We start from the raw sequence: 25667 nt of genomic DNA, 5'->3' as shown, positions 1-25667 counted from the left end.
ATATAATTACTTCACAGACACTAGTTTAAAATAATATATGAAGACAATTAGATCTATTTATACAATGGCTGTTTTCACCAGAAAGTCTTTCTGAATGTCAACTTTTACTCTTGAAATTAGCTTGTATTCGATATTTACCTCTATTGCAAACAGTGTCCAATGGGCTATTAATGGTTGAGATATAATTGATGTGCTTTTGAGTATGGGTATAGAAACTATACCATAAGCAGAAACATTTAAAATATTTAAATAAAACAATGCTGAAACTAATCTATAGCCAGTCAGATGTCCTCATCACCTGCACCCCCACTCCTGCCTGGCAATTATGCAAATAAAGGGACCTTGGATGCAGAGCTCTTTGCTGGGCAGACTTCTCAATTCCCCACTGAGACAGCATCCCTAGGAAACAGAAAGGGGAGCTTCACCTCCCAAGAAACAAGTCATTATTCCTTTATTGACCCCAAATCAGTAGTGCTGTGCTGTACTGTACTTAGTCACTCAGTCGTGGCCGACTCTTTGTGACCTTATGCACTGTAGCCCTCTAGGCTCCTCTGTCCATGGGGATTCTCCAGGCAAGAATACTGGAGTGGGTAGCCGTTCCCTTCTCCAGGGGATCCTCCCAACCCAGGGATTGAACCCAGGTCTCCAGCATTGCAGGCAGATTCTTTACCATCTGAGCCACGAGCGAAGCAGTATCAAGACCCAATTCCAAAACTGATGCCATATGCCAACCAGTCACTCAATGAAAATTAATTTCATCAAACTGGTAGTTTTGGCCAAAAAGAAAAAAAAAAAAAGCTGGGCTGGGGGATTTTAAAAATGCCTTATTATAACAAGTGCTATATTTAGTGTTAAATATTTGATTCTTATCATGAACTAAAGTTTGTTCAACAAGCCTAAGGACTGATACTAAAGGCCAGGGCATGATAAATACCTGGATAAGTATCATTCAGCCCCACTGATAGGAGTCTTCAGTACATAGAGGGCAGATGTATTCTCTCCAAAGGAATTTTACCTTTTTCTAAAAAAAATTATTAATGTATTTGTCTATCCACAAGTCCTTTGGAAAATGATAGGAAGCAGCAAGTGGAAAGGTCACCAACTGGAATTCATGAAAATTCAATTCTTGCTCCCACTCTTTTGGTTACGTAGCTATCTGACCTTGGATTCATCACATAACCTTTCCAAAATGCATATCGCATATCAATATAATTCCCTCATCTATAGGACAATTTATAAAGACATCCACCCACAGGACTTAATCAGGAAACAAAGAGAATCAACATTACTTAATAAATGTGAAAGTGTTTGAAAAAGCAAAAATATATTATATTAAAGTCGACGTTTTACTATTTTGGTGATTTTCATGAATCTGGTATTAATTCTTCTCTCCATTGCTTATGATTAAACACCTCTGTTTTAAGAAATAAACAGAAAAACTACCATACTGACTTGCCCAAGATGAGGAATAATTCATAATGGGTATGAAAACAATAATGATCTCATTCATGATACCGTGTGAGTGTCAGTGTATTTCTTATACTCGTCAGCAAGTTAGTAGAACAAAAAAGAACACTGGTTCAGAAGTCCAACAACTTAGATTTCTGTCTTGCTTTCACAACTAAACCAACTGCCTCTGGTGGGTGTGGCCTCCGTGTCGGTTGTGAGATGAAGGAAGAATTTCATTGGTTGATGATACTGAACTCTCAAAGAAAAACATGGATTGATTCCCAGCTTCTCTGGTCTGATAGAGCAAGTTGACCACATGGCACTTCCACAGACAGCCCCACTCTTACCAGCTCAGGAACAGCCTATGGGTTCCTCACCTCCCTCTTTTCTATGAAAGAACTATCAGACAATATCCAGATGAGCCTAATAATGTAAAAAGATCATCTCAGCTGTGGGCAAGACCACATCTCTCATACTTCTCCTTTAGAGACTCTCTGGGTCTTGGGGAGCTAGGGACTAGACTCTTATCAGGGAGATATGTCATTTTGCAGGTGACTCCCTACCCTCTCTATCCCAGGGGAAAGAAAAATCTAGAAAGATACGCACCAAAATGTTAAAAAATGCTTATTTCTGGATGGTTAGATTATTAACTATTGTTTTAAACCTCCTTCTTTATACTTTTCAATATACAATGTGTATACAACAAGGCTATTGCTGTTTTATAAAAAGTTCCCATAAAAAACTGCCTTCCTTTGAAAGGCATAGGAGACTATGAATCTCTTCTCACTCAACTTGAACCATTAACTACTCATTCTTTCCTATAAGGTTTTCTATTGAGTAGAGTTGTTCAGCTCAATCTCCTTTACCAATTCTTCTCTCTAGTTTCCCACCTCTCTGTTCCATCTATTTTTTTAGCCTCCATCAGAATAAAAATAATCTGTACCCTCACAAACAGAAAGTAAAATGCAAAACAAAAATAAGAAGTTATTATAGAATAAATTGGTACTTACTGAGATTTTTTGGAGAGACATTTTGAGAGAAGACCAGGTATCCAATCTTCGATCAAGAATAATGGTAAATCGGGAGTCAGATCCATTTTGCCTAGAAGATAAGAGGAAGTAATATGTTTTTCTTAATAGTAATCCAACTTTGCTAAATATGTCCTTACTTCTGATTTACATTTACATGTGATATCTGGCCCGAAGACAGATTTGGAAAGCTATCACAGTGTGCTACAATGGAAAATCAATTTAATTCCATCAGACCAGTTCAGTTCAGTCACTCAGCCATGTCCGATTCTTTGCGACCCCATGAATTAGAGCATGCCAGGCCTCCCTGTCCATCACCAATTCCTGGAGTTCACTCAAACTCATGTCCATCAAGTCGGTGATGCCATCCAGCCATCTCATCCTCGGTCATCCCCTTCTTCTCCTGCCCTCAATCCCTCCCAGCATCAGAATCTTTTCCAATGAGTCAACTCTTCACATGAGGTGGCCAAAGTATTAGAGTTTCAGCTTTAGCATCAGTCCTTCCAAAGAACACCCAGGATTGATCTCCTTTAGGATGGACTGGTTGGATCTCCTTGCAGTCCAAGGGACTCTCAAGAATCTTCTCCAACACAGTTCAAAAGCATCAATTATATGGCGCTCAGCTTTCTTCACAGTCCAACTCTCACATCTATACATAACCACTGGAAAAACCATAGCCCTGACTAGAAGGACCTTTGTTGGCAAAGTAATATCTCTGCTTTTTAATATGCTATCTAGGTTGGCCATACCTTTCCTTCCAAGGAGTAAGTGTCTTTTAATTTCATGGCTGCAATCACCATCTGCAGTGATTTTGAAGCCCAGAAAAATAAAGTCTGACACTGTTTCCACTGTTTCCCCATCTATTTCCCATGAAGTGATGGGACCAGATGCCATGATCTTCGTTTTCTGAATGTTGAGCTTTAAGCCAACTTTTTCACTCTCCTCTTTCACTTTCATCAAGAGGCTTTTTAGTTCCTCTTCACTTTCTGCCATAAGGGTGGTGTCATCTGCATATCTGAAGTTATTGATATGATTGATATATTGATATTCTACTACATTTTAAAATTTCTTTTTGCCACTTACGTCAATCTTTTAAACAGGCAAATGCCACTAAAATGGATTTGGAATACTGTGATTTGGGGCATGGGTCAACATTGTAGACAGCTCTCCTTCATGACATCAGATTTAACTTCACGGCAATCCATCATAAGTCAATGATCCATTAATTCATTCAGAAAAACACTGTTACATCTCTTACCTGTTCCTTGAGGGAAGGCAGTGTAATGGATAATAAAACTTTTATTTGCCCTAAAGCGACCACTTTCAAGCTTTAAGAGGTACAGTGTAAATTTTGTTTTCTGAGATTTGATTTTTGTTCATGCATGCTTAGTCACATCAGTCGTGTCCAACTCTCTGTGACCGCGTGGACCATGGCCCGCCAGGCTCCTCTGTCCATGGGATTCTCCAGGCAAGAATACTGGAGCGGGTTGCCATTTCCTTCTCCAATGATAAAGTATGAAGTGAGTGAAGTAACGTCACTCAGTCGTGTCCGACTCTTTGCGACCCCATGGACTGTATCCTACCAGGCTCCTCTGTCCATGGGATTTTCCAGGCAAGAGTACTAGAGTGGGTTGCCATTTCCTTCTCCACTTTGTTCATGAGACTCTTCATAATATTACCATTTTAGATTAATGCCTTCTTAGTTTTCAGGATTAATAACAGAAAACATTTCCTTTAGAAAACTTGTTTGCAAACTAAATAAAATCTTTAAGGGAGCTTTGGAAACTTTCCCCTTAAAGCATTCTCATCTCAAATGATTTCTAATATCAAGAAGTTACTCCTAATCCATTTCAATATCACTTTTGAGTCTATTTAACTTTGTCTTCTTATTTTATCCTTGGAAGAAATGAAGAATATCTGTCTAGCTATTAGCTAGTGACAGTTTCTTTTAGACTTTAAAGTATGATCATCAGTTTCAACCTATGTTCTTCTGCATGGGGACAAATACTTCTTGGCCCCCAATTTTGTTTTCATAGATCCTCAGTATAATTTTTATAGCAATTTAAGTTGAGTCAGCTTCAGCTTCTAAGTTATTTCTTATCTATTTGAAAGTGAGTCTTACAAATCATTTACAATAATAATAGCCACACTAAAACATCATTTTCTTGTTATTACATTCAAATAGGTATCCAAAAAAGAAACCAAATTGAAGAAAACAGTGTAATGAAATGCTGTACCTTGCAACAGATGTCAAGTAAGTCAGTACTTTTGCTATAACTTCTTCTGGTATGCATTTGAAATTACAATTTTCTGGAAACGTAATGATCCAAGCATCATCCTTTCCCCGGCCACCTAAAACAGTATAAAAAACCACATTAACATTTATGTCATAACAATGTAAAAAAGAAGATTTTAGATTTGAGAGAGGTGATAAAGAAGACAGGTTGGGGCCAATGCAACTTTTATAAGGATGATGACCTCCACAGAAACCAAAATGGCACCATGCTCCTGCTTAAGTGCAAAAAGTGGCAGGGTGGGGCACTTACCCGGGGGCCAATGATTAAGACTCCACGTTTCCGACGCAGAGGGTGAGAGTTCAATCTCTGGTCGGGGAACTAATATCCCATGTGCCATGTGGCATGGCCAAAACATCTTTTAAAAATGCAACAGGGTGGTTTTGAAATTGAAAAGAAGAAAGAAAGAAAAAGAGAGAGGGGGGAAAGACAGAAGAAAGAAAGGAAGAGGGGAAGGAGGAAGGAATAAGAGCAAAATGAGCAAAAAATGTCACGGAATGTGTGTAATAAACATAGTTGAAAATATCACTGTTCCCTCATATTGGACAACCATGGGTATTGGGAAATAAATGTTTCTATACCAATACTATGAGTTTAAATTCAAAGTGAGTCACTGACAGCTTGATAACAAGTGGAAACCTTGAAAAAATTGACCACTTAGAGTCATGGTGAACATGGAAGAATATAGTATACAAACTACAGGTAATAAGTAATGTTCTAATAGATTGGTGGAAGAAACAACATAAGGAATAATAGCGACAATGGTATAGGAATCTTACTAATGCAAAGAAAGAAAGACCACAAAGTATAAAATTCAGTGTTCATCCCACTCTACAGTCCTCTACACAGCCTGGAGGATTGAGAATGAAAGCCACTTAAGTGCAGGGGTGAAAATTCCATGTGCCTAAGGTCCCACTCTATAGTCAGCCTAACACCTGGGCACAGAGTAGGTGCTCAATACATATTTAGTGTTAAATGGAAGTTGAAGGATTATTTTAGGCGGCAAGTTGCAGGGTGGCCTTTGAATCTGGCTTGCTAAAAGAAAATTTCTGAGAGATTTTGTTGTAATTCTTATTTGGCTGAATTTAAGTGAATAGAGATATAAGATATAAAAAAATTCAATATGCAATAAAACTATGACAAAGGCAAAGGAGATAAAGTAGAATGATAAAACAACTAATTCCAAAAGAAAGCAAAAATGGAAGGAAAAAACAAAGAACAGGACAAATAGAAAACAAATAGTAAAATGATAGATTTAAACCAAGCCATATGCATAATCACATTATAATGTGATTGTAAATGTGAAGTGTAAATGATTTTGACACTTCAATTAAAAGTTAGAGATAGTCTAATTGAATAAAACAATCAAGACCCAACTATATACTGTCTACGAGAAACAGACTTTAAATATAAAGGCACAATGCATTAAAAGGAAAAAGATGAAAAAAGATATATCATGCTAATTAGTTCAAAGGAGACTGTCTAATATCAGACCAAATAGATTTGTCAAAATTAGGAGATCATTTGATAATCAAACGGTGGTAAATTCATTAAGAGGACATAACATTCCTAAGTGCTTATGTATCTGATAACAGAGCTTCAAAATACAAGAAAGATGGATGGTATGGGGAGGGAGGTGGGAGGGGGGTTCAGGATGGGGAACACATGTACACCCGTGGCGGATTCATGTTGATGTATGGCAAAACAAATACAATATTGTAAAGTAATTAGCCTCCAATTAAAATAAATTTATATTTTAAAAAAAGAAACAAAATGGATAGAGCTCCAAGGAGAAATAAACAAATTCACAATTTTAGTTAGAAATTTCACCACTCCTCTGCATTACTGATAGAAGAAGTAGCTGGGAAATTCACTAGGAAACAGTACACCTGAACAACAATTTCACGACAGTGACTTAAGTAATGTTTCTAGAATACTCTATCCAACAAAAGCAGAACACACACTCTCCACTAGAGCACTTGGGAAAAGGTCAAATTCATTCCTTGCCTTAATCTTTCTCAACAGAAACTTAAGGGAGGGTCCCCATTCCCATAATACTTTTTTAATCAGACTAGGCCAAAGTAATGAATCAAACTAGACCAAAATAATAAATCAAATGATGATAAATCTTTATAACATTCTAGACGTAAAGAGCAAGATGAAGAAAGATAATCATGGAAAATGATGGCATCCACCCAAGAATTTTAAAGGAACTCAAAGTAGAAACTGTACAACTCTGAACCAAGAGATTTAGCCAAGCATGAAACAAGGGGCCTCTATAGATAGGGTATGGTGTAGAATTAGGAATATAAGTAATATATAACATATAATGCAACATATATATAAGTTAGACTTGCCGGGCAGTATTTAGGCAAAGATCCCCTGGAGAAGGAAATGGCAATCCACTCCAGTACTATTGCCTGGAAAATCCCATGGACAGAGGAGCCTGGTAGGCTACAGTCTATGGGGTTGAAAAGAGTCAGACACGACTGATCCACTTCACTTTCACTTTCACTGTCATACCTATCAAAGGAGAGAATGTTGGTTCTTATAAGGGTAGATTCTCATCAACTAATCAATAAACTGTTATCACCACTGAGTACCCACGAGTGTTGCTGTTGTTGTTTAGTCGCTAAGTCATGTCTGAGTCTTTGCGACCCCATAGACCACAGCCCACCAGGCTCCTCTGTCCGTGGGACTTCCCGGGCAAGAACACTGGAGTGGGTTGCCATTTCCTCCTCCAGGGGGTCTTCCCAGATCAGGGATCGAACCCACATCTCCTTCATTGGCAGGCAGGTTCTTTACCACTGACCCATCAGGGAAGCACAAGTGCTGTATGTACTAGGTAGTAAACATGTGAGAAAAGAAAGGAGATATTGATATTCTAAATAGGAAGGTTTTTGTTATTTTTAACATTGGGAACCCTTTCTTCAAAAGAAATGATAGGCAAGACGTATTTTGAAAACTACAAAGATCAGATAAGAAAGGAAATTATGGAGAGTGATCTAGATCGGGAAACAGGTCCCAAGGGTGTTTCTATTTGAACATAATTTTAAAAACACTGAGGAGCTTCAGTAAAATCCCTTAATCTCAGTAGTAACATCCCTTAATCTCAATAGTGAAAGCCTATCGCACATTTATACCACTTATAAAATAAAAACATAAAACCTCATTAAGTCACCACTAATTCACAATTACTGCTAATTCTAATCATTAAAGCAGAAGCCAGATTGAAGTGTCCAATTAGGATCATCTATAAAGTAAATGCTCATTTGGTAAACCAAGCATGTAGGTATCACTTTAGGAGAAATAACTTAACTACTTAAAAGGAATAAGATTGTCTCTTGTACTCTCAACACCTAAGAAGGATTTTCATACAAACAACACATATACTTGTAAACTGTTCTTATCCATTTAATACAATAACTATAATGTTTAATGGCATAGTTCAAGTTACTCTAACACCTGAAAGGAATTTGCTTGTCTTTAAGCAAAGTTTCCCCCAGATATCTGGCCAGATTAAAACAAGAGGGATGGTTTCCTATTGCTGTATCTCTAAAAATATGTAATGCTATTGAGCAGCTTTATTCACAAGAGCCAAAAGGTGCAAGCAACCCAAATGTCCACCAATGGATGAATGGGTAAACAAATTAACTCATCATACAATGGCATATTCTTCAGCCTTAAAAAAGGAAGGAAATTCTGATATATGCTACAACATAGAAAGACCTGGAGGACATTATGCGAAATAAAAAAAGCTAGTCACAAAAAGACAAATATAGCATGAGTCCACTCATATGAGTCACCAAAAATAGTCAAATATGAAGATACAGAAAGTATCAATATAATGGTAATTGCTAGGTGTTATAGGGAGGAGGGAATGAGGGGTTATTTTTTAACCAGTTCATGGAGAAGGCAATGGCAACCCACTCCAGTACTCTTGCCTGGAAAATCCCATGGGCAGAGGAGCCTTGTAGGCTGCAGTCCATGGGGTCGCAAAGAGTCAGACACGACTGAGCGACTTCACTTTCACTTTTCACTTTCACGCATTGGAGAAGGAAATGGCAACCCAATCCAGTGTTCTTGCCTGGAGAACCCCAGGGACGGGGGAGCCTGGTGGGCTGCTGTCTACGGGGTCGCACAGAGTCGGGACTGAAGCAACTTAGCAGCAGCAGCGGCAGCAGAGAGTTTCAGTTTTACAAGACAAGAAGAGTTCTAGAAATGGATGGTGGATGGATGGCTATATAACAATGTGAATGTATTTAACACCAATGAACTATACACTTAAAAATAGTTGAGAAGGTAAATTTTATGTTAGATGTATTTCATAATACATTATTCACAAATTTTAGAAATAATATACAAATGCATATACATTTTTGAAAAGTCAAATTTTTATAGTGTGTACACTGCTTAATTAGGGTGACTCACAGCATTTTTAATGAACATTTAAGTCATCAGAGCTATGGTGGCAGCGAAAACCTCAGAGAAGTCTGTGGCTGCCCTCTCACTCAGCCTGCTCCCACCTAGGAGATGGATCCCACTTTCACTCATCATGGATTGCTAAAGATGTTTCCGAATGTCCAGTGTACAAGGCTGGTAAGCCTGGTTTTAATCACATATCTAAACATATTTAAAACCTCTAGTTATTCTCTAAATGTCCAATTTTTTAGCAACTACATGTAGTTTACTGAAATATAAAAATTATATAGCCACCTATAAGAAGGACCAAATTAACTTTGCTAATGGATTCAAACATTTGTCTGATCTTAATATATGAAAATGTCTGCTTACCAGACAGGAAGGCAATGTCTTGCATTAAGAAGTGGCTGACGTCCTTTACACAGAGAAGCACTTCGTCTTCTATTGAGAATGAGAAAGGGAGAGAAACAATAGTCACATTAAAGAACAGCCAGAAACGCACAGGGTATTTCTTAGCATGCAGAAAAGAACTCTGGGGGTTCCGAAGATCTGCCTCCGCAGGTGCAAGGCCGACCTTATCTTTACTCCTCTCATCCACCTAAGAAGGAAATCACACTCTGGACAGTGTCATTGTATAAATAAGACCAGTTATCCTCATTCTCAGAATCTAGCCTGGGACATAAACTACTCTCAGTGACCAAAAAGCCAGGGGCAAAAGTCCAAACTTTAGTACATCCGGATTTATCTAAAGGGTAGAGAGTCATGAAGAGACATTGTAGCATAGTGTCTTCCTCTTCTGATAGTACCCTTCTCTCTGCAAAGCTTTATGAGTGATTACAAAGCATTTTTTGGGTCCTTTATCTCATTGGATCCTTGAAAAACCCTGGAGAAAGCTATTATTTTCCCATCTTAAAGGTCAGGAAAAGTGTCAGAGATCGAGTATAAAGCAGTGGTTAAACATACAGCTTTTGAGTCCAAGAGACCTGAATTCCAACCCCAGCCTGCTGCATATACTGGCTATAAAAACATGTACAAGTTACTTAGCCTCTTAGAGTCTCAAGTTTCCTTACCTGTAAACTGGCCATAATAATATATACCTCACAGGGTGCTGTGCGAACCAAATGCAAAATAACTGGCATAAGAGTCAATGTTTCTTGAACAGCAGCCTATTAACTCATCTTTGACCATTAGAGGTGGGACACATCCATGTGATCTTCAATATATTTTAGTTGTCCCAGATCTTAAGTGCTAATTTGTAATGTTCAATTCTAGTGAACTACACAGGGGCCCCAGATCAAAGTCTACTACCTGCCTCTGGTCCATGAGCCAGGATAACTTTTTCAAAGAAAACGGGCCATCAAACTCAGCTATTCTGGATCGTTGGTTTTAATGCCTGTGGTTCCACATTTCTCAGAGAAACCATGTTTTCCCCCTTGCTCACTGATACAGAGGGCCTTTAAAGACCTGGTCTCTGATGGTGTCAGGCTGATGACACATTCCCCTTCTTGGTGCTCTTCAGATCATAGCATATGGAGGGCTTGTATCCAGGCCCATCCTGCTCAAGGGCATCGCACACACAAGTTCTCAAATGACCCACACTAGAAAATGGAACAGGGGCTCTGTTACAGAGCCATACACACACATACAAAATTTGAAACATAAAGAAATGCATTGACCAATTTATTTTCATAAGATCAGTTCAGTTGCTCAGTCATGTCTGAATCTTTGTGACCCCATGGACTGCAGCACGCCAGGCTTTCCTGTCCATCACCAACTCCCAGAGCTTGCTCAAACTCATGTCCATCTAGTCGGTGATGCCATCCAACCATCTCATCCTCTGTTGTCCCCTTCTCCTCCTGCCTTCAATCTTTCCCAGCATCAGGGTCTTTTCCAAGGAGTCAGTTCTTCACATCAGGTGGCCAAAGTATTGGAGCTTCAGCTTCAACATCAGTCCTTCCAATGAAGGATGAGATGGGAGATAGTGCAAGAGGACTAGAACTTTCTCTGCTCTCAGAGGCCTGCACAAGTGGCAATGTTCTATCATTTAGATGAGAACTGACTCATTGGAAAAGACTCAAATGCTGGGAGGGATTGGGGACAGGAGGAGAAGGGGACGACAAAGGATGAGGTGGCTGGATGGCACCACCGACTCGATGGACGTGAGTTGGAGTGAACTCCGGGAGTTGGTAATGGACAGGGAGGCCTGGCGTGCAGCAATTCATGGGGTTGCAAAGAGTCGGACACGACTGAGAGACTGAACTGAACTGAACTGATTAGGCATTAAAATATTCCTACATAATAAGACCCAATTTCCTCCCTGCTCTGATCAGTAGAAATAACTATCAAGATAAATGGATAAATTTGATGTCAGGTGGCAGATCTGGAAACACTAATATCTACAACCTGATTCCTCCCATATCATTCAGGCTGTTGCATAGTTACAGAAACTATGTCTATTTACTCTACATTTTTAAAAAATCCATTCATGTAGTAAGAGAGGCATCAGGGCATAAAATAAAAGGCTGAGGGCTGGGAGTGGGAGGATTGGACCTGATGCTGGCTCGGGCACTGAGCAGCTCTAGAGTCTGGGGCAAGTTACCTCCACCCCTCACTCATTACCCACCACAGGCAATACAACAAGTACTCCAAGGCCCCAGACATCCTGAGATTCAACAACAGGTAAAATCCATAGACAGAAGGAAAACACCCTGATGTTTCTATCATAAAATGTCTTCCACAACTGTGCCGACAAAATCACATTTCAACACTAACACAAAAGGACAAAATAATAGTTAAAAGAAACAGACTCACAGGGATAGAGAACAAACTAGTTGTTACCAGTGGGGAGGAGGAAGAGGGAGGGGCAACAGAGGGGGAGGGGATTAAGAGGTAAAAACCAGTATGTATATAATAAATAATTAGCACAGGAAATGCAGCCAATATTTTATAATAACTTTAAATGCAGTATACCCAGTATACCCTTTAAAATTTGTGAATCACTATATTTTTCACCTGAAACTTGTATTATAAATCAACTACACCTCAATAAAAAAAAATGGTTAAAAGAGAAGATGGTACTATTGGGCTGGTCAAAAAGTTCGTTTGGGTTTTTCCATGGCATCTTACAGAAAAACCCAAAGAAACTTTTTAGCCAACCCCAACATTTTAGGGAATGATCACATTCTCGGTTGAAAACAGGGTGAAGGGAGAGGAGATAGCAGGAAAACGAAAGAGAAGCCACGAGGTTATCACTGAGCAGCCACAAAAGACACGGTGGGCTTATTGGTAAGAACAAAGAAATAGAGTTCAGAGAAAGCCGACACTGAGTTAAACCCAACTTTGCATCTAACCTCTTGAATTTCCACACAGATTTCCCTCAGAAATGTAAAAATGAGAACAGATGGTTTAGGATGTTCTTCTTGATGACCCTTTAAACTCTTACTCCAGAGCATGAGAAATAAAAAGCCTAGGTCACTAAAGCTGGATCAGATCCACATTACAGCGTGTTCCTTGTTGACCAGATTTATATTTGATATAAAACTTGCAGAGCTGCCCCATGTGGAAAATTCAATTGCTCAAAAATGAAAGGCGTGCATTCTCCTTACTTTGGACTAGTTATGAAACCCCAAAAGGACTGGTTGGGAAAACAAAACAAAAAGGCACTAACAGGATAACCTGGGAGATTGGGATTGACATATATACACTGCTGCTGCTGCTGCTAAGTCGCTTCAGTCGTGTCCGACTCTGAGCAACCCCATAGACGGCAGCCCACCAGGCTCCCCTGTCCCTGGGATTCTCTAGGCAAGAATACTGGAGCGGGTTGCCATTTCCTTCTCCAATGCATGAAAGTGAAAAGTGAAAGTGAAGTCACTCAGTCGTGTCTGACTCTTCTCGACCCCATAGACTATAGCCCACCAGGCTCCTCCATCTGTGGGATTTTCCAGGCAAGAGTACTGGAGTGGGGTGCCATTGCCTTCTCCGATATATACACTACTATGTATAAAATCCTGGAGGAGGGCATGGCAACCCACTCCAGTATTCTTGCCTGGAGAATCCCATGGACAGAGGAGCCTGGAGAATCCCATGGACAGAGGAGTCTGGAGGGCTACAGTCCATGGGGTCGCAAAGAGTCAGACACAACCGAAGCTACTTAGCATAGCAGCACATGTATAAAAAAGATAACTAATGAGAACCTACTGTATAGCTCAGGGAACTCTACTCAATGCTCTGTAGTGACCTAAGTGGGAAGGAAATCTAAAAAAGAGGGGATGTATATTTACTTATAGCTGATTCACTTTGCTGTATAGTAGAAACCAATACAACACTGCAAAGCAACTACACTCCAATAAAAAACTTTTTTTAAAAGGGCACTAACTCAACAGGCTTCCCTGGTGGCTCAGACAGTAAAGCATCTGCCTGCAATGCAGGAGACCTGGGTTCAATCCCTGGGTCGGGAAGATCCCCTAGAGAAGGAAATGGCAACCCACTCCAGTACTCTTGCCTGGAAAATTCCATGGATGGAGGAGCCTGATAGGCTATAGTCCATGGGGTCTCAAAGAGTTGGACACGACTGAGCGACTTCACTTAACTTTAACTCAATAGGTAATTTGACAAACACCCTCAAAAACACCCTCGTGGAACAGTCTTCCTTGAAAAGCTCTGCTGAAGAACCATGTAATTGCAAAGTCAAACACAATCAAGGACAAATTGAAGACAAGACAAAGAGAGTGCTTGTCATCTCGTTCATTCCACACATTTGATCAGGAAGCAACAGGAGCAAGCTTTTATTGCCTTGGCTATCAAGTGCAAACTCAATCTCTAATATTTCTTTTATAATATAAAAGGTAGTTGTGCAAATGAGAATACAAGCTCAGAATTCAAATATGAAGAATTTTAGAAGCCCTAAAAGGTGTGGAAATAAATAATATATTTAGGATGGTTTGCAGAGGAGGAAGGTAAACCCATCCAATTAGTTGATTCATTTTGGTGGTGTCACTTGCATTAAAAAAAAAAAAAAAAAAAACTTGTCACCTTAATACAGGGTGCCCTTTATAGTTTTTAAAGATTTCTTTTGCATCCATTTATTTTTTAAAAACAAATATTTCTTGAGCACTTACTAAGTGCCAGATTCTATTCTAAACTGTGGACAGATGTTCTGGGTAACAGTAAAGATTTACAATTAAAAAATGTTGTGAACTACTGGGGTTTAAGCATACTGCAACATCCCCCAGGAAACACAAACACACTGCATGCAACTCCTCCTTGGGTATGGGCTATGTGTGCAGTGTTTCCCAAACCTATTCGTTCAGGTATTTCTTTCGTTGGTTGGTTGGATAGTTGGTTGGTTGATTGGTTAGTTGGTTAGTTTTTTCCCTTCAGAGTAAAAGAGAAGACAAACAGAAAGCAACAGAGAGCTACACCGACTCCATGTAAAGCACTTGTTTTAAAAGTCAGAACACTCCATAGACGAAACGACTGCCATGGTAGCTAGAGAAGCCCTTTCCCATCACTAAGAGCATTGAAACAAGGGCCAAGCAACTCTGTAGAAAGGAGACTAGAGAGAACAGTGGAGCATATAGGTGGATTTGAGTAAATGATCTTTCGTGTCATACTTCTCCAAGAGTCTATGCCTCCATGAACTGAATGTGTGCCACCATTCCAAGGCATTTAAATTCTACTGAGTTTATTATTGACTCTTACAGGAAAAATGATGGTTTATTTGATATCTACAAGCATTCTCATTTGATAGAAAGCGTTTTTACTCCAGATTCTGGTGTATAACAGCAATAATTCCAGCCATTGAGCTTTACTTCCTGGTGACATCCTCTCATGTACATTTATCCCTTCCCTGGGGGTTCTGTTCCTATCCCATAGAAGAATATGAGTTCTGAACCATGCTGCATAATATGCCATTCTGTCCAAGCACCAGAGAACCAGGGCAAATATTAACTGCTTAAAACAGCAGATACCTCTGCTTTCATCTTTTCTGAAAAATAAGATCCAAAAGAGAGGGCATATATGTCTAGTAGTCATGTATGGATGTGAGAGTTGGACTATAAAGAAAGCTGAGTGCCAAAGAATTGATGCTTTTGAATTGTGGTGCTGGAGAAGACTCTTGAGAGTACCTTGGACTGCAAGTAGATCAAACCAGTGAATCCTAAAGGAAATCAGTCATGAATATTCATTGGAAGGACTGATACTGAAGCTGAAACTCCAATACTTTGGCCACCTGATGCGAAGAACCAACTCATTTGAAAAGACCCTGATGCTGGGAAAGATTGAAGGCTGGAGGAGAAGGGGACGACAGAAGATGAGATGGTTGGATGGCATCACCAACTCAATGGACATAAGTTTGAGCAACCTCTGGGAGTTGGTGATGGACAGGGAAGCCTGGAGTGCTGCAGTCCATGGGGTCACAAAGAGTTGGACATGACTGAGCAACTGAACTAACTGACTGAGAGCTGATTCACTTTGCTGTATAGCAGAAAGTAACACAACATTGTAAAGCAAATATACTTCAATAAAAAATGTTTTAAAATGGGAAACAAATTAAAATAGAAAAGGAAATAAAGGAAATGTCAACCAGAAAGTTATAATCTCTTTGCCACCACCAATATGAAAATAGAGGGAAAAAGTGCTGTGAATGATTAGAAGTAGCTACTTACTGAGCACCTAGTACTTGCTAGGTTTCATGGGATTTCCCAGGCAAGAATAATGGAATGGCTTGCTATTTCCTTCTCCAGAGGATCTTCCCAATCCAGGGATCAAACCCACATCTCCTGCTTGACAGGCAGATTCTTTATCATCTGAGACACCAGGAACCACATGGACAGAGGAAGCCTGACAGGTTACAGTCAATAGGATCGCAAAGCGCCTAACACGACTGAGGGACTAATACACAGTACTTGCGAAGTATGCATAAAGTACTTTGTATGCATTTTCTCTGATCTTACAACAGTCCTCCAAGATGGATATTAAAACCATCACCTTACAGATGAAGTAACAGGCTCCGAGAGGCTCCCATTCATCACTTATTTATTTAAGAAATTCACACAGAACAATTGCTAGGCACAGGCACTGTTCAGACCCTAGTAGAAGATTCAGAAGAAGTTTTCACAGTGTCATCCATTTGGTTCCCTAACCTTCAGACAGGCAGAAGAATACAATCAGCTCTAATGCAAATTACTAACTAGATATGGTTTATTAACCTCACATTTTCTTCCAGGAAGAGTTTCATCCCAAACCATATCAGGAATGTTTATAACACAATCTTTTGCCAGAAATGCCATTATTCTTACAGACTGAAATTCTTTTTGAAGGTTCACTATTGCTGGTTTCACGACTCAAATAAAACTTGGTTTTGTTTTGAGTCCTAAATCCTGTTGCAAGGCAGATGGGAGTCTATGTGTGTAATTCTTTCCTTTCAATATGAACATCAGATATACTGTACCATCTGTAAATGTAATGACTCTGACATGCAACAAATTCAAGTGCTGTCTTGACAAGTGTTATGCTTTAAAAGGTGGAACAAATAAAAGGGTAATTCTGAAACCATCACAAAATGAATTCCCATTAGACTACAGTAGAACAAACTATGCAGTACTTTGTTGTTTCATAAAGTGAAAGTGAAGTCACTCAGTCGTGTCCGACTCTCTGTGACTCCACAGACTGTAGCCTACCAGGCTTCTCCGTCCATGGGATTCTCCAGGCAAGAGTACTGGAGTGGGTTGCCATTTCCTTCTCTAGGGGATCTTCCCGACCCAGGGATCGGACCTGGGTCTCCAGCATTGTAGGCAGATGCTTTAACCTCTGAGCCAGGGAAGTCCATTTCTGCCATAAAGGTACAGTATAAAAGACTCACATAATCCTGCACTAACGAAGGAAAACCAAGATTCTTGCTAAACCCCTCTGCTCACAACATTCTCCAATCTATTTTATTCAACTCACCAAACATCTACTGGGTTTTTATTTGTTCCTCCTGCTAGGTGCTGTGGCCCACTGGAATATGAAAGAGTGTCTCACCACAAGCTTAAAAATTAACAGAAGATACAACATCTAAACAACTGGCCATAATATGTAGTACAGTATGTGCTATAATAGAAATACACAATATAGAGTAAAGGAAGGGAGAAATTATTGCATTGAAATTGAGAGATTAAGAAAAAGGAAGAAAAAAAAAGAAAAACGAGGATTTCATAGATGAGGTGACATCTGAGCTGAGCTTGGAAAACTGGGTGGGATTCAAATACACAGACAGGGGAATAAAAAATGACATAGAAATGAGGCACCAACACAGGAGTAGGTGAAGGCATCATGGACTGTATATGTCTTGATATGGGTTGAGTTCAGAGAATGGGATAATCTAACTAAAGCCAGACAGCAAGACTGGAAACAAAAAGTGGAGAACTTTTCCAAGCCTCCAGTGGAGAGCAAGCTTCTGGAATGCCTCTGATCCAGGATCTCTGCCGTAGCACAAAGGTATTTTCCAAGCAGGCAACACCTACAACACAGTGGTGGGGCTGGAGAAACTGGCAGAGTCTCGAGTCAACTACCAAGTCTGGGTATAACCTCAAGATGCCCCAAGACTCAGGTTGTTGATAAGCGTGTGTGCAACAAAACGTGCAGGAAGGAAAAGGGAAAGGGAAGTCCAAGGCCCGCTCTCCTGTAGTATAAACTCCAAAGAAAACTTGGCCTGAGTACTAAGATGCCCATTTTTTTTCAAAAGTTAACATTTTGAAATCTCACATTTGACTCTTTTTCATTCTTCTACCCCAAACCCAATCTTAAGCACCTTAGAACAAATTAATTAAAGTCGTAAAAGGAAAAACAGGAAATTAAAAAAATTAATTCCCAGACTTCCCTGGTGGCGCAGTGGATAAGAATCCACCTGCTGATGGAAGGGACATGGCTTTGATCTCCGGAAGATTCCACATGCTGTGAGGCAAGTGCACCACAACTATTGAGCCTGCGCTCTAGAGGCCGTGTTCCACAAGAGAAGCCACCACAATGAGAAGCCCGTGCATGGCAACTAAAGAGAATAGACCCCCTCACCCCACCTAGAAAAAGCCCATGCAAAGCAACAAAGACCCAGCACAGCCAAAAATAAATAAATAATAAAATGAAGAAATAAAATTTTAAAAATTAATTCCAAAACTCTTTGTAGCTGGTATAGACATATATACATCATTAGATTTCACAATTGTCATTTTAGATGTCATATAGTCCAAGATGGGCTTCCCAGGTGGCGTTAGAGGTAAAGAACCTGCCTGCAAATCCAGGAGACAAAAGAGATGCAGGTTCAATCCCTGGATTGGGAAGATCCCCTGGAGGAAGGCATGGCAACCCATTCCAGTATTTCTGCCTGGAGAATCCCATGGACAGAGGAGTCTGGTGGGCTACAGTCCATAGGGTCACACAGAGTCAGACATGACTGAAGTGACTTAGCATGCATGCACACAGGGTGTGTAATGTCATATGCAGGCTGTGATGTTGCAGGAGATATAGAGATATATATATATATATTTATATATGTGTGTGTATATATGTAGTGTGTGTATTATATATGTATTTATATATATATATTATATATATATATATATATATATATTTATATATACACACACATATATAAATACACACACAATGGAATATTACTCAGCCACAAAAAAAGAATGAAATCATGCCATTTGCAGCGACATGGATGGACCTAGAGATTATCATACTGAGTGAGGTTTGCCAGAGAAAGACAAGTATCATATGTTGTCACTTATATGTGTAATCTAAAAAAAAAAAAGATACAAATGAACTTATTTATAAAACAGGAACAGACTTGTGGTTGCCAAGGGGGATGGGGGAGGGCTGGATTGGGAGTTTGGACACAAACTACTACATATAAAATAGATTTTAAAAAACAAGAGGAGGCTTCCCTGGTGGTCCAGTGGTTAAGAATCTGCCTGCCAATGCAGGAGATATGACTTGGACTTGGTCCGAGAAGATCACACAGGCTGCAGGGCAACAAGCCTGTTCACCGTGACTGCTGAGCCCATGCACCTAGAGACCGTGCTCTGCGACCAGTGAAGCCACCACAATGAGAAGCCTGCATACGGCCAACTAGAGAACAGCCCCCACTGGATGAAATTAGAGAAAGCTCACGCACAGTAATGAAAACGAAGTACAGCCAAAAAATAAATCAAAAATTAATCAATTTTTTAAAAAGAATCTATAAAAAAATACAAAAACAAGGACCCACTGTATAGTACAGGGAACTACATTTCATATCTTGTGATAACTAAATAGAAAAGAATATGAAAAAAAGTATGTACATATTTGTATATCTGAATCACTTTGCCTTACACCAGAAACCAACAGAACATTGTAAATCAATTATACTGCAATTTTTAACAAAAACTGTTTATCCAGTATGATGTCATCTATATAATTAACAAAAAAATAAATAAAAAAACTAACTTCAATGTAACAGGGCTTTTCTTCTGGGCCATAAAATTTTTTTGGTATATTTTTCACTTTTTGGGGTAATGATCATGTTCACTTTTTAAGAGCAGTTTTAAGGTTAACAGCATAATTGAAGGGTAAGTACAGCAATCTCCTATATACGCTCTGCCCCTACATATGCATAGCCCCCTAAATCAACATCACTCATCAGAAAAGTACATTTGTTACAACTCATGAACCTTCACTGACACATCATTGTCACCCAAAGTCCATAGTTTACATTAGGATTCACTTTTGGTGATGTAAATTCTATAAGTTTAGACAAAAGTATAATGACATGTATCCATCATTATGGTGTCATGCAGAGTATTTTCAACTGCCCTAAAATTCCTCTGTGTCCACCCTATTCATCTCTCCCACACACAACCCGTGGGCAATCAGTGGGTTTTTTAAATTGTCTACATAGTTTTGCCTTTTCCAGAATGTCTTATTGTTGGAATCATACAGTATGTAGCCCTTTCAGATTGGTTTCTTTCACTTAGCAATATGCATTTTAGGTTCCTCTAAGTCTTTTCAATGGCTTGCTAGCTAATTTCTTTTAGCACTGAATAATATTCCATTCCCTGGCTGTAACCACTTTTTATTTAATCCATTCTATTTTTCCTTTTTTGATAAGTTGTGTTTTCATTTTCATTTAATTCAAAATATTTTTCTAAATTGCTTTGAGATTTCTTCATTGACCATGTGTTATTTAGAGGTATTTTCTTAATATCCATGTATTTTAGAATTTTCCAGTTATCTTTCTGACATTGGTTTCTAGTTTAATTCCACTGTGGTCTAAGAACAGCCATTATTTGATTTATACTCTTTTAAATGTGTTAAGGTGGTAATTGTGGTCAATATTCCCTATGAGCCTGAAAAGAATCACTTTTTAATTATATATTTATTTATATTTATTGAACTATAAATCACATACCAAAAATTCATCCTTTTAAAGTGTACAAATTCGGTATATTTTAGTATATTTAAAAAATGTTGAAACCGTCACTGCTATTTTTATTTTTTTTAATTGGAGAATAATTGCTTTAACAATGCTGTGTTGGTTTCTGCTGTACAACAACATGAATCACTTATAAGTATACATATATCACTTCCCTCTTGAGCCTCCCTCCTAGCACCCCCCATCCCACCCCTCTATGTCATCACAGAGCACCAAGCTGAGCTCCCTGTGCTGTATAGCAGCTTCCCACTAGCTATCTACTTTACACATGGTAGTGTATATATGTCAGTGCTACTCTCTCAGTTCATCCCACGCTCACTTTCCCCCATTGTGTCATCACCTCAATTTAACTCCAGAACATTTTCATCGTTTCAAAACGGAATCCTGTAAAATGCAAACAAAACCACAGTGAGATACCACCTACACCTGTCAAAATGGCCATAATCAAAAGAACAACCAATAACAAATGTTGGTGAGGATGTGGAAAAATGGGAACCCTCAAGCACTATTGGTAAGAAGGTAAATTGGTGCAGCCACTGTGGAAAAACTGTATGGAGGTTTCTCAAAAAATGAAAATGTAAAAAAAAAGGACTACCATGGTGACCCAGCAATTCCACTCCAAGGTGTATATCCAAAAGAAACTAAAACACTAATTAGAAAACATACATGTACCCCCAATGTTCATGTGTATGTGTTAAGTCACTTCGGTTGTGCCTGATTCTTTGTGACCCTACAGACCATAGTCCACCAGGCTCCTCTGGCCACGGAATTCTCCAGGAAGAATACTGGAGTGGGTTGCCATTTCCTCCTCCAGGGGATCTTCCCGATCCAGGGATCGAACCCAAGTCTCTTATGTTTCCTGCATTGGCAGGTGGGTTCTTTACCACTAGTGCCACCTTGGAAGCCCCAAAGATCACAGCAGCCTTATTTACAATTGCCAAGGTATGGAAGCAACCTAAATGTCCATCAACAGATGAATGGATAAAGAAGATGTGATTTGTATGTGTGTATATATATCGGAGAAGGCAACGGCAACCCACTCCGGTGTTCTTGCCTGGAAAATCCCATGGATGGAGGAGCCTGGTAGGCTGCAGTCTATGGGTCGCGAAGAGTGGGACATGACTGACTGACTTCACTTTCACTTTTCACTTTCAAGCACTGGAGAAGGAAATGGCAACCCACTCCAGTGTTGTTGCCTGGAGAATCCCAGGGATGGGGGAGCCTGGTGGGCTGCCATCTATGGGGTTGCACAGAGTCAGACACAACTGAAGTGACTTAGCAGCATATATATATGATATATATATATATATATATATATAATGAAATAAATGAAATATTAATCATCCATTAAAAAAATGAGATTTTTGCCATTTGCAGCAACATGGATAGACTTGGAGGGTAATGCTAAGTGAAATAAGTCAGACAAAGACATATGCTATATGATATTACTTATATGTGGAATCTAGAAAATACAAGAAAAAATAAAAATTTAAAAATACAATGAACTAGTGTCTAAAACAAAAAAAAAGCAGAAATACATACCTTGAGAAGAAACTAGTGGCTATTGGGGAGAGAGGCAATACAGGGGTGGGGAAGTTGGAGGTACAAACTATTGGTTGTAGGATAGGCTCAAGGATGTACTGTACAGCATGGAGAATATATCCAGTATTTTGTAATAGGTGTAAATAGAAAAATTGTATCAAATTTTCAAAATAATTTTTTAAAACTTTCTGGGAAAAAAAAAAGAATCCCTGTAGCATTAGAAAGCCAGTACAGAAAGAGTTAACATAGCAGGCCTCCACTGCTTATCCTTAGAAAAGGCAGAATTGCAAAGTAAGCCTTTGGCTGGCATCTGGGAACTTTGATTCAGGAAGTAAACAATGCGGATTATGCTAAACACCTGCTTTCCTTTAGGGAGCAAAGGAAATGTTGGTACCTGCTAGTGATAGAGTGCCTATGTGACTACCCACCACTACCAACCCTGCAAGGAGCCTCTGAAGAGTCCCTGATGGGCAACATTTCATATGTGTCACAACTTGTTGCTGGAGGAACTATTTAAGCACATTCTTTGTGACTCCACTTGGAAGAGACCCTTGAAAGCTTGTGCCTGGTTTTCTCCAGACTTTATATTGTGTGCCTTGCCTCTTGCTGATTTGCTTTGTATCTGTTTGTTGTAATAAACACCAGCTATGAGCACAAAATAAGCTTGAGTCCTGTGATTCTGCCTAGAAAGTGATTAAACCTGGAGTGGTCTTGGTGATACCCAACACACAGTCATTTCCCCAAAGGAAGAAGTAAAACTATCTCTATTTGCAAATGACTTGAATGTAGAAAATAATAAGAAATTAACATACACAGACACAAAAACAATAAAGCATTTTAGTATTAATAAGCAAGTTCAACAAGAGTATAGTATATTATTATAGTATATTCTAGCTGAGCTACTTAAAATCCTAAAAGATGATGCTGTTAAAGTGCTGAACTCAATATGCCAGCAAATTTGGAAAACTCAGCAATGGCCACAGGACTGGGAAAAGATCAGTTTTCCTTCCAATCCCAAAGAAGGGGAATGCCAAAGAATGTTCAAATTACTGTACAACTGTACTCATTTCACATGCTAGCTAGGTAATGCTCAAAATCCTTCAAGCTAGGCTTCAACACTATGTGAACTGAGGAGTTTCAGATGTTCAAGCTAGATTTAGAAAAGGCAAAGGAACCAGAGATCAAACTGCCAACATCCGTTGGATCATATAAAAAGCAAGGGAATTCCAGAAAAACATCTGCTTCACTGATTACACTAAAGCCTTTGACTGTGTGGATCACAACAAACTGTGAAAATTCTTAAAGAGATGGGAATACCAGGCCAACTTACCTGCCTCCTGAGAAATCTGTATGCAGGTCAAGAAGCAACAGTTAGAACTGGACAGGGAACAATTGACTGGTTCAAAATTGGGGAAGGAGTACATCAAGGCTGTATATTGTTTAACGTCGATGCAGAGTTATGTGAAATGCCGTGCTGGAAGAGTCACAAGCTGGAATCAAAATTGCCAGGAGAAATATCAACAACCTCAGATTTGCATATGAAACCACCCTAATAACAGAAAGCAAAGAGAACTAAAGAGCCTATTGATGAATGTGAAAGAGGAGAGTGAAAAAGCTGGCTTAAAATTCAACATTCAAAAAACTAAGACCAAGGCATCTGGTCCATCACTTCACGGCAAATAGAGAAAAAGTGGAAGCAGCGACAGATTTTATTTTCTTGGGCTCCAAAATGACTGCAGCCATGAAATTAAAGATGCTTGTCCTTTGTAAGAAAAGCTATGACAAACCTAGACAGCACATTAAAAGCAGAGATATCACTTTGCTGACAAAGGTCTGTCTAGTCAAAGCTTTGGTTTTCCAGTAGCCACGTATGGATGTGAGAGTTGAACCATAAAGAAGGCTGAGTGATGAAGAATTGATGCTTTTGAATTGTGGTGCTGAAGAAGACTCTTCAGAGTCCCTTGGACAGCAAGGAGATCAAACCAGTCAATCGTAAAGGAAATCAACCCTGAATATTCACTGGAAGGACTGATGCTGATGCTGAAGCTAAAGCCCTAATACTTTGGTCACCTTATAAGAAGAGCCGACTCATTGGAAAAGACACTGATGCTGGGAAAGATTGAGGGCAGGAGGAGAGAGGAGTGACAGAGGATGAGATGGTTGGATGCATCAATGACTCAATGGACATGAATTTGAGCAAAACTCCAAGAGATAGTGAAGGACAGGGAAGCCTGGAATTCTACAAGTCCATGGGGTCTCAAAGAGTTGGATACAACTTAGTGACTGAAAAAACAACAAAGAGGCCTATAGACTCAGGACTGGGTTGCCTCAGGCCAAACAACTAACAGGAGGGAGCACAGCCCCACCCATTAGTAGAAACCTGGGCTGAAGATTTACTGAGCCTGGCCCTGCCCACCAAAGCAAGACCCAGTTTTCCCCACAGCCAGTCCCTCCCATCAGGAAGCTTGCACAAGCCTCTTATCCTTACCCACGAGCGGGCAGACAGAAGAGGCAAGAACTACAATCTCACAGCCTCCAGAACAAAAACCAAAATCTCAGAAAGCTAACCATAAAGAACATTTAGTAATCAATAATAAAAAGGCAAATACAATTAAAAGTGGGCAAAGTGGATTTGAATAGACACATCTCCAAAGAAGGTATAAAACTGACCAATAAGCACATGCAAAGATGCTCAACATCATTTATTCATTATGGAAATACATATCAAGACTACAATCAGATAACACTTCACTCCCACAGGAATGGCAATAATGAAAAAAGATGGACAATAACAAGTATTAGCAAGTAAAAGTCACTCAGTAGTGTCTGACTCTTTGCAACCCCATGGACTATACAGTCCATGGAATTCTCCAGGCCAGAATACTGGAGTGGGTAGCTGTTCCCTTCTCCAGGGGATCTTCCCAACCCAGGGATCGAACCAGGTCTCCCACATTGCAGGGCGGATTCTTTCCAGCTCAGCCACCAGGAAGCCCAAGAACACTGGAGTGGGTAGCCAATCCCTTCTCCAGTGGATCTTCCTGACCCAGGATCGAACCAGGGTCTCCTGCACTGCAGGAGATTTTTTACCAGCTGAGCTACCGGGAAGCCAAGTTAGCAAGTATGTGGACAAATTAGAAACCCTAATAGTGTTCAAGAGAATGTAAAATGGTTGAGCCCCTGTGCAAAACAGTTGAGCAATTTCTCAAAAAGTTAAACCATATGACCTAGCAACTTTACTCCTAAGTATATACCTGAAGGAAATGAAAACATCTACACAAAACATGTACAGAAATCTCAATAGCATTATTCATAAAACCAAAAGTAGAAACAGAAATGTCTATCAACTGAAGATGGGTAAACAAATGTGATATAATCCATGTGGAATGGAATATTATTCAACAATAAAGTAGTAAAGGACTGATACATGCTAGCAACATGAATGGATTTGAAACATTTTGCTAAGTGAAAGAAAGCCAACAA

General features: G+C 39.4%; 1 protein-coding gene across 1 annotated transcript in view; it reads right to left on the bottom strand.

Annotated features, from left to right (window-relative positions):
- LOC112445816 (proto-oncogene DBL-like) overlaps positions 1-25667 on the bottom strand; it is a 115453-nt gene that overhangs the window by 67363 nt on the left and 22423 nt on the right. The window contains 3 exon segments of the mRNA XM_059884534.1: positions 2460-2550; positions 4715-4829; positions 9566-9791. Coding sequence (XP_059740517.1) covers positions 2460-2550; positions 4715-4829; positions 9566-9791 — 432 coding nt within the window.

The sequence above is a fragment of the Bos taurus genome, unplaced genomic scaffold, assembly GCF_002263795.3.
Source record: "Bos taurus isolate L1 Dominette 01449 registration number 42190680 breed Hereford unplaced genomic scaffold, ARS-UCD2.0 Super-Scaffold_1723_ScbfJmS_2085, whole genome shotgun sequence".
NCBI classification, from domain to species: Eukaryota; Metazoa; Chordata; class Mammalia; order Artiodactyla; family Bovidae; genus Bos; species Bos taurus.
The sequence above is the reverse complement of the archived record's forward strand: the minus strand, read 5'-3'. Positions and strand labels throughout refer to the sequence as shown.